The sequence below is a fragment of the Emys orbicularis genome, chromosome 10 (genome assembly GCF_028017835.1).
Source record: "Emys orbicularis isolate rEmyOrb1 chromosome 10, rEmyOrb1.hap1, whole genome shotgun sequence".
Taxonomy (NCBI): Eukaryota; Metazoa; Chordata; order Testudines; family Emydidae; genus Emys; species Emys orbicularis.
Genome location: NC_088692.1, coordinates 2,595,242 through 2,611,377, shown reverse-complemented (window position 1 = coordinate 2,611,377; position 16,136 = coordinate 2,595,242). Strand labels below are relative to the sequence as shown.

General features: G+C 45.6%; 1 protein-coding gene across 2 annotated transcripts in view; it reads left to right on the top strand.

The window, feature by feature from the left end:
• The window catches only part of PRKCB (protein kinase C beta), a 235,831-nt gene that overhangs the window by 81,242 nt on the left and 138,453 nt on the right, over positions 1-16,136 (top strand). For both annotated transcript variants that reach the window (XM_065412808.1, XM_065412807.1), the window contains exon 3: positions 12,086-12,168. In XM_065412808.1, the coding sequence (XP_065268880.1) occupies positions 12,086-12,168 (83 nt within the window). The remainder of the gene's footprint in view (positions 1-12,085; positions 12,169-16,136) is intronic.

The window sequence follows — 16,136 nt, the reverse complement described above, 5'->3', positions numbered from 1 at the left end:
CTGCTACTGGTACTCATGCAGATTAAGAGTCCTTGGCCATGTGTTACTTTTTGGGGCATAGGGGTGGGAGGAATCTCCCATGACTGCACTAGCTCTGGTAGCAATGTCGAGAGCACTACTGGGTAGGGCTCCGGCAACCATCAGTGTGTGGACCAGACTTGTTCTAAATAGGCTGATAGCGATCAAAATGCCTGCGCCAGGTCCACACTAGTTGTAGTCCAATGGGGAGAGATTTCCCAAGGAAGCTTAAATCTCCTATAGCAGCTCACCCAGTGCTTGCATCCATGGTAGTCTCAGGAGTGTCGCTATTTTTTTTTTTAATTGTTCTTACAAATATAAATCGGACTCACCTGGAAACAGTCCTTAACCTTCAGCACCTCTACTGTGGAAGGCTGTGTTTTGGTTTTCAATGGCCCTGGGGGTCCCAGTTCCATAGTTAAGCTCCCAAACCGCCTGGTGCTGGCGAGGGGGAATGACGTGTGAGAGGGTTTTCCCCAAAGCGGGAGCCATTGGAGCGAATAAAAGATTGTATTTCAAAATAAAAAAAGCTCAGTATCCTGGTGTGTTTGGGCAACTTGCCCAAACTCTCTGCTTTCAAAAAGCATCCGAACGGAGATGGTGCGTGTGAGGTGATGCCTCATGCATATGGTGGGGAAATTCCTTTGTGTTGGTTTACACTGAAAAACAAATATTCTGAGCCAGAAATAAGGTGTGTGTGGGGGGGACTGGTGTTCCATTTGCTATAAATAAATCTGGTGAAACTCAAAGGATTTGATACCTGGTAAAATGAGGTGCTGTCATGCAGAACTCTGGCAATACGTCTGATATGCGCCTTGTCTTTGAGTGGGGAGGGTGCTGACTATGGTATTGCGATGGACAGGCAGAAGGAGCATGCTTGGAACAGGATCTAACTGCGGCCTCTTGACAGTTGGCTAGGGTCGCAATAAGCCAACAGCCATCCAACACGAATGGGTTTTCCTACACTCCTGTGTTTGCTGGCTATGAACCAAACAACAAGGACCTAGAGGAATAAAAGGCATTGTCCCGAGACACTTAACGGAGCAGGTACATTTCATGCAGCAGCCTGGTCATCTCTTCCTTCATGGTGGCACCTCTCACGAATAGTTGACGTAAATTATTTCTTGCAAGACATTGCAAAGCACGTTGAAGTTGCCTGACTTCTGATGGTCCTACTGCAGCAGGTCATGGTGCATTGGGTCATCGAGGGACAATCTTGCATTGCTTTCAGATGACCCTGTGGAGGAGCTTCCTTCCACCCCCCTGGTTTAGAGTAGTGGCAGAGAGACAGGGCTAGCCATGCCATGGATCATAGGCTATGAACACCATGCAGAAACCCACATTGTGTATTACTGATGGTTTGCATGGTGTCTTACCAGCATAGAAGTGCATGCTGGGCCCCATATAAGCTAATGAATTCTTGTACTGGCACGTTAACCTGTTCTAGAGCGTCATGCAGGTGCCACAGTCACAGCTCTTGAGAACTGGTAGAGGTGGTTGAGTCAGTTCAACCCCTTACCTCTACCCCCCTGCATTGTGTAGCTGGATTTAGCCCATTGGTCCTAAAAAAAAGCTAATGGCTACTTGTCTACTCTTTGCTTCAAAATAATCTCCTGGGGACAGCATTTCCAGCACTCCCTGGCAGCTTGGTCTGTTGTCCAATTGCCCTCGTGGTTACCAGTAAAGTGTCTTTTTTCTTTTATGGAGTTTAAATGTTTCCTGCTATTTGAAGACCTTTGTTTTTTTCTCTGTTGACTGCTAAGGATAATTGTTCTAATTCACTTACTCTAGATGAGACGAGGTTGCTATACAGAAGCAGAGTCTGTTTTGAGAACACAGGAAAAAACATGCTGGGATCTGGAGGAAGAAAATCAATGACATACAGCTGTCTTGTCCAAATTAGCACTAGCTGTGTCGCTAATGTTAGGCATTTGGCTTAGAATAGGAAAAAGCTCCTGTGGATCTGAGTTCTCCCACCACTCTCCCCAGGGCAGGGCAGAACTGCAGACAAATCCTGGAAACCCCCCCCCCCTCACTGTAGCTGACCTCCCATGCTTGGAAGATACACAGTGCATGTTGCATTAATTAGCAGCAATTGTTACACAATAGTGAACACCTGTTACCATCCAACTTCTCCCACAGTACACTATTGCTTACGATTTACAAGCTTTAATTCAATGAACTGCCTGTCTGTCTACAGCAGACCTATCCAACTGTTGGAGTTGATGGATACACTGTCTTTGAAGTCAGACTGAGCAGGACCTCCCAGCAAGGGCCTTTCCTCCCTGGTAGCACAGCTAGACTTTTACTTTCTAAATTTTATACTCTTGGAACAAATTTTGTCCTGTTTTTCTTGGCAGTACAGACTGTGATTTGCTTGGGAAACTGCTCTACAACTTTCCTGGGAATTGTTACAGGTTGCATCTTAGGCTGAGAAGCTTTGAAGTGATTTTATTACTTTCCACACTTGCCTTCTTTCCTACCACCAGAGTAACACATGCTTGCAAATACCCTGGTGTCTTGCTGCTGCTGCAGAGTTCTGCTGTTGAGGTGTATTGCTGGAGAGCAGGACCTTGGGACACATTATTTCTGTGCTAAAACCTTCGTTATAGAGAAGCAGTCAAATTGACTACGGTTTTCTTGCTGCACTGTTAATAAACGGTGTGTGTGTTTCTTGAGTGAAACTTCTAGTCCTCTTCCTGGCAGACTTTTACTGGAGCTGCTCATCTAACTCCTCATGAATTAGGTTCCCAGTGCTACTTGTACGTGGATAGCTGACACAGCACTGCTGTGAAATGGCTCTTCACTTGTGGTGCTCACTCTCATGCCAAACTGGCCTGGCCTGTTGTTGTCTTGTTGTGAGTAGGTGTCCATTGCAGCACGTGGTACATCGTGGGGGCTCAGACACAGGCACGGCCACGCTCTAAGCCTGCAGTTGTGCTGAAGAGGCCTTCAATCACCAGGAGTGGTTTATAGTACTGTACTCTCTGAGCTGCTGTCCTGGGCAAACTGGGTGCTGCTCCCAGCTTTCCAGAGTCAGGGACTCCTTCTCCCCAGTTGGTTACATTCTCCTGAAATTCTGTCATGACTATAAGATGCGGCAGTTTAAAGAGATATACAACTCCTGTGGCAGAATTAGCACCTCATATGCATGGATCTTGGAGGGCAGCCGGTTAAATTCAAGGGATTGACAGAGTTCAAACTCTGTCTATTCTTTAGTTTGGCTACCTGATCTAGAGCCCTCCTGGCCTCCTCTACAACACAGGCTTCCCATTTAAAAATCTCAGATGAAATGATGCTGGACTCCAGGGTCAATCTGATTTCCCCACTGCTGGAAAAGCATCTTCCCTCCCTTCCTTCACACCCACTTGTACAGTATTGCACAGGTGCAGAGGGATGGCTTTTATCTTCCTGTGAAGCATCCATATTAGCCACAGCCAGATGGAGGATACCCATTCTGAAGGACTGGTGTTCAAACTGGTATGGAAAATGGTACGTTTCCTAAACAAGATTTCTTAAAACCTGAAGGGGGGAGGGGTGTGTGTGTGTGTGTGTGTAAGATGGTGTTTTCTCCCCTGAATGACTGTATTAGAGATAACATATATTCACTGAATGGGAATTTCAGGCCAGCAAACATTCCTGCATTAAGCATTAAAGGAATGTCTGTTAATGTTTGTTTTGATTGTACAAACTGCTCACGATCTGTGCAACTTATCTGTGGGGTTTGATGACTTTATTATCCATATAAGATCTACAAATTAACTGTCTAATTAGAGACCTGGGGAAGCTGTTGCTTGTACTGTAATTTCTAAACTGCTGAAGATACAATCTTACAACTCCTAAGTGTAATGAAATTAATACACTGGTGCAAAAGAGTGCCTCCCAGAGGTACCAGTGTATATATAAAGATGTTTAGTTGCCTGATTGGGCTTTGTGCATGTGGAACATTTGTGTAGAAAATCAGACCTTGGATTTTGCTCAGCAGAGTGGAAATTGAGTAATTCCTTTCCAGTGTGAAGCACTGGATTAGTCACCAGAAGAGAGATCTGATCTTCTTCTTCTTTCTTCTGTGTTCGGTGGGGTGCAGCTTTGTCAGAATTATGGCACAATCCCGCAAACACATTAGCACCTGCATAACTTTCGTCATGTGAGTAATCCCATTCATTGCTCACTGGCAAGAGCTGACTGTTCATGTAACTAGTCCCATTTAAAAATTAGACATGTGCTTGAATGTTTGCAGGTTTGGGGCCGAAGGGCTTTATCCAAAGCCCAATGAAATCAATGGCAAGCTTCCCATTGACTGACTTTGGATCAGGCCCTAGATGTGCTAGGTGAGGGTAACATGTTCAGTTCCCCCCCACACACTCCCCCAATTGATTTCCATTACAGCAATCTGTGTTATGGGCCCAACAATCTGTGTTCCTATTTAATAGCTTTGTACTGCTGCTCAATACACAGTTACCACAAAGATGATTTCTCTGCTTATTTGCAATGGGCAGCGGTGGTGGTATCGCTGGCTTAATTGAGCTGTGACTTGTAATATTTTGAAGGCACCGTAATTATTTTTCTGCTCGGTGGCAGAATGTTGCATTGCTAATGTGCCCTGCAGGACGCCACTGAAAGGCCAGGAGGTGTTAGCTGTGTATGTATATTTAATGACTTCCTTAATTATTAAACTCTGAAATGAAACCTCAAAAGAGCATGGGGACAGGCTGTCCTACAAAACTTGGGATGGTTTGAACTTCTGAGCAGACCTAGACTTCCTAGTTTTTCTTGTCACTAGAAATGGATGTTTCGACACCTCTGCTGCTCATGTAGTGGGATACTTAAAATGAAGGCGTGGTGCTTTCCTTCCTTCCTTCACAAGAGAAAGGGACACAGGCCAAAGTTGAGCCTCAGATCTGTGTGTCTTGGTTTCCCTTCTGCTTACGGACTATTGGCTCCAGCTGCTCTCTCAGTCTCTCCTCTTAAGCGTTGTTCCACCTGCCCTCCATGCTATCTCCATCCTTTACCCTCCTCCCTTTTCCTTTTTCCCTTTAAGCTGATCCCATCCTGTCTTCCCTCCTCACCTAGCCTTGTCCTACAACAAGTTTGTAAAATCCTTCTCCGTTCCAGTATTCTAAGGTATAAGTAACAAAACCGTTTTTTTTAACCTGGCTTCTAACTTTCATTGCATCTTGCTTATTCCGAAACTGGTAATGGCGTTCCTCAGATTTATTTTGTCTGGAAACATATTCCAGTTCAGCACTTTATTGGCATGGGGAGGGGTGGCCTATCCTGGGAAGAACGGCTTAAGGGGATGAACAGCTTTAGACTGAGGTGGCTTTGAAATTTGTTTTTATTTGTTCTTTTGAAGAAAGGTACATAAAGGTGACTTCATAAAAGCTCCTAGGATCAGCTCATCAAATGAACTTGTCAGCCTGTTATACAATAACAAAATGCATGGACTTGAAGTCGGTTGAAGCAAGGAAAGGTTTCGGGTGGAATCTGTCAAAGGGTGGTGGTTGGGATATGTAAGTAGGTTGATAAGGAAAGCTGAAGTTGCAACACCAAGCAGTTTGCAAGTGAAACAGCAAGTGCTATGTACCCAAGTGGGTGGGGTGCTCAGCACTGGCCTCATTCTGCTCCCATTGAAGACAGCTGGGGTTGTAGCAGAGTTAGGACAAATGAGAAGCACTCCCAAAACTCCCATCCAACTCGTTAATCTATCAGGAGATCTTTAAGCCTCTTACCCATGTGTCTGACATTGTAAATGAACATTATAACAGAGCTAGCGAGGAAATGAATGTTAATGTAATAAGTTGGATGAAAAGCTGTGTTAAACCAGCATTAGTGATGGAAATTGGGGTATTCCCCATGTCCAGTAATGAGGCTACCTTTTGTATCCACAAAGGTAAAGGCCATAAGGCCAGATGCCATCTGCTCCGGCATTCCGTCAAGACTAAACGTTACTCAGAGGCTAAATTGGCACAGACAGACTAGTCTGTTTCTCTTGCTGAAATCTTTCTGGCTTGTTAGTCATTTTGCCCAGCCACGTTTTAGTGGTTGCGTTCGCAGTCCCAAGAAATGTAGTAGGTGCCGCACAATAAAAGCAAGACCGGGATGATGGTGGTCTTAAAGAGCTTAAAATCCAACGTCAGACACGGCACGAGGAAGGGGCTAGAGTGGGAAGGAGTTGGGGAGGAAGAGCAGGGTCTGCAGTGGGAGGATCACTCAGCAGAGGTGAGGGCACAGCGTGGTGGAGCAGCCTCTGTGTCTATATATATATATATATATATATATATATATATATATATATATATATATATATATATATATATATATATATATATATATATAAATAAATGTCTGACTCATTTCTTGTGTTGCATCAGAAGTGAGCTGTGAGGGTCGAGGTTTGGTGTGTCTGCTCTGGAAGGGGGTTCCATACACACAGGACAGCGCTGGGGTGCAGGGATGCATAGGGGAAACTGAGGCACCCACACAGTATTCAGAGGAAACATTAAGAACAGTCCCACTTCGTCACACTCGCGCAAACATATCCCGATATCAAGTGGGGTGCAAAGCAACGGAGAGAGATGTTGACAAATGGTTGATCCAGGCCATTGGTGTTGGAGGGGCACTCGGTAAGGGATTGGGTCACGTAAGCAGGGAGGGGGGCACTTTCACAGGTTCTTGAGGCCAGGACAAGATGCTTAATCTTGAGGCAGTGAAGAGACCCAGGGGAGGGATTCGAAGAGCAGGTGCTGTGATCTGATTGGCAAGATGGTCTTAGTGGATGCACAGGGTGAGGGTTGGGTGAGGAGGGGCTGAGGGGGAAGCTGCAGAAATGGAAAATGCAAGTGAAGGTCTGGATGAGAATCTCTCTGCTCCGTGGGCAGGATTCAGGGAGTGAATCTCTTCTGTAGAAGTCAGGTGCATCTGACAGTAGAGGAAGCCGGTTCAATGTTGTCAACTACGTAGTGAAAATCGCTTTGCCATTTAACTTGTTCATATTTATCCTCTTAGAATTTGGGTCACTTTCTGGTTTTCTGTTGCTGATTCGTTTTGGTCTGTCCAGCAAACAGCTTTCACTTCGTTTCCCCGCTATTTTCAATACAGTGGGATCAGCATGGCTGCCTCAGTTTACTTCGGTCTTTCCTGCTCTGGAAAAGGAGTGGTGTTTTCACTTCCTCCTGCGGAGCAGCAGGGGGAGCTCAGACCTAACTTTGGGATGAGCCATTGCATGGAATTCCAACAAGAGCTCTTCCTCTGGAGGCGGCGTATTGGCACAGAAAGAGGCGAGAGGCCTGCTCTGGCTGAGTTCTCTGCCTCGTGGGTGCACCCGTGGGTTCTACTTTCCTTTAAGTTTATCTTATTTTTAAAGCCTCTCTGTAAATGCAGCTTCCGCTGCTGCCCTTTGCTCTTCTCCAAATGCGAATCCATTTCCCCAAGTCTGTGTCGTTTTCCTCCTGGCCAGGGATCTCATCACTTCATCCTAGACTCATCCATCTTGGCTTAGTAACCAAAACACCCCAAACAAAACAGTGGGAAACATTTAAAAGTCAAATTCGTGGCCAAATTGTGTGACCCATGTTGGAATCAGGGAAGGGAATTAGATCATCTCCCGTTATTTATTTCCTTACGACTCCACCCTAAGACTGGGAGGGTTAACGACTAGTCAGGGAAAGAGGCAGTGAAGGCGAGGGCAGCTGCGCCCGCCCCAGTCCATTGTCTTTCTTGCTGGGGCTCTCCTGGCTTGTGTGGATGAGTGCTATGAGAATGACCAGGTGCGCTAAGTTGATGGTTTGAAGCTGAATGGGGTGGTTGGTGGGGAGGACAGTTTGAGGCCGGCAGGGCGTCTACAGCAATGGGGAGCATGCAGCAAAGAGAACCTCCTATTTGGGCTGGCGAGTTCAGTATCAAAAGATCAAGAAGTTCTAATGCAGGTTGAAGTTGCCTGATGGAGACTGGAGTCCTCGACCCATAGCCCAAGTTCTTTGCTGTAGTGGCTGCCTGTGGTATTTTCTCCACACCATACTGCCAGGCTGCTTCAACCCAACCAGAAGCTCCGACCTTCTGAAGGAGAATTCAGTCTCAATGGCTTCTCACATAGGGGTGGTAGGTAGGTAGGTGGGTGGGCACTATACTACTAGGAACTAGCCTTTAGACCACTCAGCCATTCCATATAGAGCACTCAGCTATTAGGGAGTTGCAGCTCTCAGCCAGAATTGAGTTGGGGCAGCTTCATAAAGCTGAAAAGTTCCATGACATACTGTCAAGTCTGTGTAATCCAGTCCCCACCTGAATATCCAGCTTCACGTTATTAACAGTTGAGGAGAGCTGAAGTGAAATACACAGTTTAAGCTTTTGTTAGGAAAGTGAACTGAAGCCAGCCCCTTAGTAGAATTGAAGACATTTAACAAACTGGACACTAATAACTTAAAGCACCAACCTACAGCTTTATCTTTTCATTGTCTCAGTTCTAATCCAGTCTTTTTAAGCTGCTCTGTCTTTTATTGTCCATTGTTGGCAAGCACTGCTTTTGTTGTCAGCAGTCTAATGCTATCAGCTTATTATAAGAAGTGACATTTAATACCATTCCTGTACATCTTGAATATAGGCTCAGTCCAAACTACTTGACTCAAATTTATAGTGTGGATTCCCTTGAGCCAGGCAAGGCATGAATTAGATTTGATGACCCTGAGCACAGTATTGGGCAGAGAGCACTGCTGACTGCCCTCTAGATTTTCAGAGTGAAGCTTGCATTCAACAGCAGAGTTTTTACTTTTTCCTTTATATTTGGAGGGTGGTGGGGAAAGTGGTACAGCGAAGGGCCACTCAGTCCAGTAACAACCTCACTGGTAACAGTCCAAGCAAAAATTAAAGAAGCCACCAGGGAATTTACCCTTCATCGTGCAACATCCGGAGGGCGCCTGCACTTGAATGTGTCTTGGAGGCATATTTTAATTTGTACCCAGGTTCAGAGAGAGCGTTGCTAATAGATTCTTAATTTTTTCCTTCCTGCTTCCCAGATTGTGCTGCCTTTGTACGCAGATGAGTAACAGAGAGCAGAGGAGAAACTGTGAAGGAGGCTCAGTGGTTCAAGAAGACAGATACTTGTAGGGCACGGAGGAGCCAATCCAAGTTCCTATGGGGGGAAGAAATTACTGGCAGTAATTTTGCCACTCATAAAAACCTGTCTACCTTCACTTCTTTCATAATGAAACGTTGGGAAATGGAAGAGCACACGGCCCACTACATCTCGCTACAATGAGAGGACTGTGAAGTTTAGCTGCAGGTTTCACTTGCTCTGTGCCTACAAAAGATGTCCTGTACCCATGTAATCAAGCCTTCATTTTCATATGTGCACACATCAGTGATTCCCATCTCTGTCTCAGACCTTCCAGGTTGAACTTGTTGAACTTTTTGCACCATGTATTTTCTTTTGCTCTTGAATTTAATTTCAAAGCTGCTCGGGGGAAGGAGTTGTGCTTTAGGAGAAAGAGGCTCATGCGGAGGGGTATGGCGTTTTAATGTGATGTGGCCAAAAGAGTCGTCGTCAAAGTAGCCTTTAACCCAGACAAGTTCTTCACTAGCCAGAGACCGTGCCAAGTTATTAACAGCTGCCGTTCAGTTCTACTTATGCCCCCAGTTAGCGCTAGAGAGATCACCGTGCCTATGGAATACCTGGTAGCTAGTGCAGAGCTGAGGGAGGATGGGAGGGAGAGAAGACACAGGAGACTGGGTGCATTTGGCCAAGCAGCATTTCACTGGGCATCTTGTCTTGTTTAACCCAGGAACTGCTGGTGACTGGTTGTGCTGAAGGATTTAATACACAATTTCTGCAACTACTCATTCAAATCCTTCAGCGGTGTGCTCTGTTGTGGGTTGGTTCTTCTGTGAAATGTCAAATAATCCCAGTGTTGAGGGTACAAATTCAGACATTATAGTTTTAAATTGTGGGCATGCACCAGTCTGCATAGGAAGTACCCGTGTAAGATACTGCCTTAGGTATGTGACTGTCTCCTTCTGCTTTCTGTAACCAGGCCCTAGAAGAGCTTGCCACTGACTCCAAGCTTAGTGACTTTGCCTTTAGCTCAAGTGGTAGAAGCCTGTTTCCCTGCTGACAGCTACTGGTGCATGTTCGAGATTCACACCCCTCTGTGCTCAGTCTGCAGTGGCCATGAGTCTGCTATAGCCCCACCTACAAAGCCTGGGCTCTCTAGCTCAATCTCTAGCAGCTCCTGGCTGTATGTAGCTCTCCAGAGCCTTGGTTCAATCCCTGGATCGTCAGCCAGGATGATGGCCGTCACAGCCGCACGTGGTGGTGTGTTTAAGCTTGAATGCTCATTCTGCTCAGAACAGAAACACGGTCATGTGACTTCTTGGACGACTAGGACTTAGCTACACCATTCAAATTTCAAATATTCATGATCACTCTCCACAGTGCCTTTATGAACGTGAGAAAAGTGCAATCTGGAAGCAGAAGGAGTCTCACTTCACGTTGTCTGCTGGTAGTTGTCACGTGGTAGTTGTCTGCTGGTAGTTATTCACGTGGTTCTGTTAGGGACGTGCATTTGTTGAGCAGAGAGAAGAGTGGTTGAATTTAAAAGCTCCCTTCTTTGTAAATGTAGGGCCCAGCCACACAAGGTGCACCACTAAGCACCCACCCCTCTATACGCCATCTGTGCTCTTGTAAAGTGCAATCATTTAAACACGTGGGCTTTTAACAATACAGCCAAATACTTCCAAGCCTATTATTTTCCGCTCCCCCCTACATCACCTAATCTTGTTTGCAATACTACATTGAACTCTGGGCTTAATGCCTTGTGACATCTTGGTTTCTTGACTTTCACAATTTGCCAGTCTTTGCACCTTAGGTATCTGACTCAGAGTACCCTTAAGTCTTTGTTTTTCTTCAAGAGATGCTGGTGTGAATGGTTTGTAAGATGGGAGTAAATATCCGTTATTTTCAGTAAGCCAGTATATAGCTTGGAGCTGTACAGAAACCCTGAGGCTAACACTTTCACCCCTGGGTGTCTACAGTTACATTAGTATTTAGGCATCCAAATCAAAGTGACTTTCAGCAAATTGGCCAGGCCACTTTGATTTCGCTGCCTATATACAGCCCTGATCCAGCAAACCACGTAAGCAGATACATAACTCTAAGCACGAGTAGTCCCATAGACTTCAATGGCGTGACTTGCATGTTTAAAGTTAGGCATGTTCTTAAGTGCTTTGCTGGATCAGTCCACGTAGATGGAATTTTAGGCATCCGGGTTTGAAAACATTGGCCTTGGCATCCTGTGACTTATTTATCTGTGATATTCCTAGAGGGAAGACCTCCACACACAGGCCCTGAATCTGTGGATGGGTTCCTTGTGTAAAATATAAAAGCTATAGAGAAGAGGAAGGGACAACTGCTTTCATAGTATGGCAAATTACTGAGCCTCTGGCACTGGAGAAGAGAGTTTTCCTCCCACAAACTTATTATCTGCCTACCCCTTTAAAGCTAAATCTCCATTAGGCTGTACAGCTCTTGTCTATCTACTGATGCTCTTTCTCTCCTGTAGTGTACATTCACCTTGAGAGAGGTAGGAGTCAGAGCATGGCAGGATGATTTATACATGAGGTAACTTCAGAGCATCCAACATCAGTGATGCTAAGTTAAGTGGATGTAGATGTGATCCACGCTTTCCATTAGTTGTTTATGATGTTCATTCAGCTTTTCACGTCAGTGAAGTTGCACTGAAATGCGATCTCTGTTGATATCATGCAACAAGCTGTTCTTAAATTCCACCATGGTCTCGTCGAAAAGTGACCTGCCTTAGGAGTTGTGGGCGTCTTTTTGCTGAGAAATAACTGAATAATGCTGTTAATTCTGACTGCTGATAGAAAACAACATTTTTGAAAAACTGCTCTGATAGGAGGCTAATTAGGCATGTCTTACAAAGAAATAGAAAATGAAATGTAATGATCCAACATGTTTCAGTGCACCTGTGGAAAAGCCTCATATCCTGATGTAACTAGTTACAAGCTTTTCATTTACCTTTTGATTGACATTTTCACTGCATTTTCTTTGCAGTTTGCTGCTTCGTTGTACACAAGCGGTGCCATGAATTTGTTACTTTCTCCTGCCCGGGTGCTGATAAAGGTCCTGCTTCTGATGTAAGTAAATTCAGCAGCTGATCTCCTGTTTATGGGTTTGCAATGTGAAGTCATGGGGGGGAGACACTGGTGAGCCAGATTGGCAGTAAAAATTTCAACCTCTGCTTGAAATGTTAATCCTGGGGGCAGATCTTGAATGCAAATTGCCCCTCAATAAATACTCTGTTTGTCTCTTGTATGCACAACAAAGCTTTTGAGAAGAGATTCCGCTGACTCTTTTGGCTGATGATCGTTTAGCCAGTGCAAATGTTGCCCTTCCACATGACCCTCGAATTTCAGCACTATTACAGTCATGTGAACTATTTGTATATTTTTGAGGTTTTATAATAAAGACCTTTCAGATAGGTGGTCACTTGTTGCCGGTTGAGAGAAAACCACCTCAGTGTCACAAAAGAAGTGCTGAGGCTTGAGCAGAGGGTTGGGAACCTGAGCTGTCATCCCATCTGCCTCTGGTACCTTGACTAAGTTACTGCCTCAGTTTCCCCATCTGTAAAATGTTCATATTTAAGATACCTCCTGCACTGGCTAACCTGTAGTTCCAAGGGTTAATTAACCCTTGCCAAACACTTCTAAGTGCTAAAATAGCTCTTCGAATCATGCTATAGAAGACCTCACAGACTGTTCTGTTGGCCCTAGTGATACTTCCTAAACATCTACCCTAGCTGAAATAGCTGATCATTTCATCTTTTGTCACACTGATGAACTGTCAGAGGATGAGTTGTAGTTTTTAAAAATCTGTCTTTAGTGGGTGGCTAATCTACAGGGTTTCCTCTGAGCCCTAAAGAAACTATTGATCCTGACCCCTCTTCATCATCTTGATTATCATGCCACAATCCAGTCACTATTAAAAGTGCTAGCCCTATCCACTACTCCAATATTTGATGAGAATTCACCTCTGTTACAATTTAGACTCTCTTGGTCATTAATATACAAAGTCATCCCTGATTATCTTAATGCCATGGGTGTTTACCAGAAAAAAATACATATTTTTCAAGAATCTTAATCACAATATTAGCCCTCAGATTTAATTACAATTATGCATGTTTGTCAAACCCTCTCCTGCCCCCAGAAAAAAAAACATTTAAATCAATTTCACACCTCCCTTTTGCTTTGCATGGTCAGCCTTGCACCAATCACTGTAACTTTCCCAGGAAGGAATGACATGAAGTTGAGAAGGCAACAATATCCAGTATAATTACTTACTGAAAAATAATAAAACAATTATAGTGTGAAAATCTGCCACTTTTAAAGACAGCTGTTCTGAGAAACCATAGTGGTGGCTTAATGAATGATTTACATTTTTCTTGGTGAATCCTGATGTCTACAAGGAAGACGGGCAGTGTGAGGCCCAGCCAGGCATGGAGCAGTCATGTAAAGATTCCCTGCAATGATTTTGCCAATGCACTTCAGGCCTGGCTGGAAGGTCTAACTTTTTTACCATGGAAACTGATTAATTTCAGCAACTGCTACAAGAAAGGAGATTGAATTGGAGACACGACAATGACGAGAATGCTAGTTAAAAATAGAAACAGTGGGAGCAGGAGGCTAAAGTTTAACCAAATGTGGTGGCTAAATATACATTCTGTTGCCACTACAATCTGAAGTGGGGAATAACTAGATTGCATGCAGAGATTTATAAAAGGTGCCTTTCTGCATCATGTCATGGGGCTCTGGCCCTTCCCGTGAAGGGCTCTGTCGCTGCATCTAACAGAGGCATGTGCACACATCCCAGAGCACCTTGGCCCCTTTACAAATGGAGCTGTAGTGGCAGGTCACATGCTGGCTCCTAGTCATGTGTCCTGCAGGAAACTGTCTATATAAAGCTCCCCTGCTTCTTAATCATGGGAGAAGACAGGAGAGACCCAGGGTCAGGAAAGGAGGTGGAATGGGGCTAGAGTGACCATATGTCCCGATTTTATAGGGACATCCCAATTTGGGGGGGGCTTTTTCCTATATAGGCTTCTATTACCCCCCACCCCCATCCCGATTTTTTACACTTGCTGTCTGGTCACCCTAAATGGGGCTGTCTACACCAGTCAGGAGCTGGCTGGGAGGAGCCTTGGCTGGGAAGGGCTGAGAAGTGCTGGAGAAAGGGTTAAGAGCCTGATGCTGTCTGGACATCAGAGGGAGGGTGGCTCTCACATTGGACCCTGATACACTGTCTATGGATTTGCTCCCCAATATGTGGCTACTCCAGATGTGACTACAAAGGCAAGTTTACCTCTCAGTCCTGCACATAGCCAGGAGGAAGGGTTGCCTGCGCCTTCTGCAGCCAGCCCAGGGACCGAGGATGTAGGACAACAGGACACAACCCTGTTGTGGAGAGAGCCCCTCTATAGCTGAGTGGAGGATTCTCACGGCCCATTCAGTCCTGAAAATGCCAGTAGGGGACGTGTGAGTTCTGTGGTAGGGGTGTGACAGACAGCTGCCCTCTTGGCTGACACAGGCACCTGAACCAGGGACCGCCAGACCTAGAAGCACGAGCTGCCACAGTTGGAGCTCCGGAGCCAAGGTTCTGTAGCTGGGGACTGTCCTGCATGCACATGCACATCTAAATTTAAGAATATTTCTTGATACGCAGGCCACTAAACAATTCGTCACTGCCAGCGTGGCCAGTGACTTAGAGGTGAAAGGCCCATCCCATTCCTGATCCCCTCACACCTTCCCAGCCCATTGCTTACACTGATGCTAAATAACGTGAGCCTTATTTTTAGCTACAGACTCATTCCCTTTCTGCTAATTCCTCTGCACCGGTCTGGGAGCGTGCCCTGTGCTATGCATTCCCGTGCATACGGGCAGGGTCGTGCGCTTCATCTGCTTTTTTGGCAGGGTCGCCCATTGTTTGGAAATGAGGCTTCTCCGGTTAACTTCCGGGTGACTCCTGAGCGAGTCTCTCAGTTCAGCCTGTATTTCCCTTCTAACTTGCTAACAGGGATCCTCTCTCATACTCCGGAATGGAGCAGGGGAACTAGCTGAAAGGTTTTTTTTCAGGTACATCTATCAGGCTGCATGGACAGAAGAGACTTAAGCTTGATGAGCTTGTTGCCAGCTTGGTGAGAGCTGCTTTTTCTTTGACACAGCAAATGAAAGAAAAATGCCAAGCAGCTGTGTTGTGTCATAGTCTGCTGGAAGGAGCTGGAGAGTGTTTGGGCTTTGACCGTTGGGTTTGGCAGGAACAGGGCGGACGGTCCCCTTGCTGTGTAGATGTGATCGTACTGCATTCCCCTCTCACACCAATCAGTGCCCGGATATCAAGTTCTTTTTAATATTGCCATGTGAAACTAACCAACAGTCCCTGGCTGGGTTCGACTGAGTGCACTGAGAATATTTATTTGTTGTGCTAACTCCTCCGCGCTGTCAGTAGCATACTTCAGGGTATTGTGTAACACAAGTGTACTTGACCCCGGTCCTTCAGTTTCAAAGAAGGCCCTTGATGGAGTATGTTCGGTTTTAATGACTTGGTTGGTGAATAAGAAGGATGGCGTTGGAGAGGCGAATGCAGCTGTCACATGTTCAGCAGATCCGGTGTCCTGCCGAAGGGCTGAAGGCTACAAATGGTCTGGTTAGGCTCTTCCTATATCTGGCCCTGGGTTAGCTGGTGTCAGTACCTGCCAGTTACATGCCCCCCACTGAATAGTACAGGCCCCATGGCTGTAAGGGCTAAAGGAGGAGCCTGGCAGAACTGAGGTTTTGGGGCCTCCACACAGTGGAGGATTAAGTGTAAATACATTAAAACATGTAACTTTTAAAAAACGTTGACATAGCAGTGCTTCGAGTGTTGCTTCCTATAGCATGCAGCTCCGTGGGGACTGCTTTATCCCTGGGCCAGCTGGCAACTCAGCTACTCTCCTGGTCACTTTTCCCCCCTGTGTTTAGCAAATGCTGTTCCATGTACAGTGCACTGGTGCTTGGGAATATGTGGATAAATACTGTCCGATGGTGTGTACACGGAGTGCAATACCGGTATT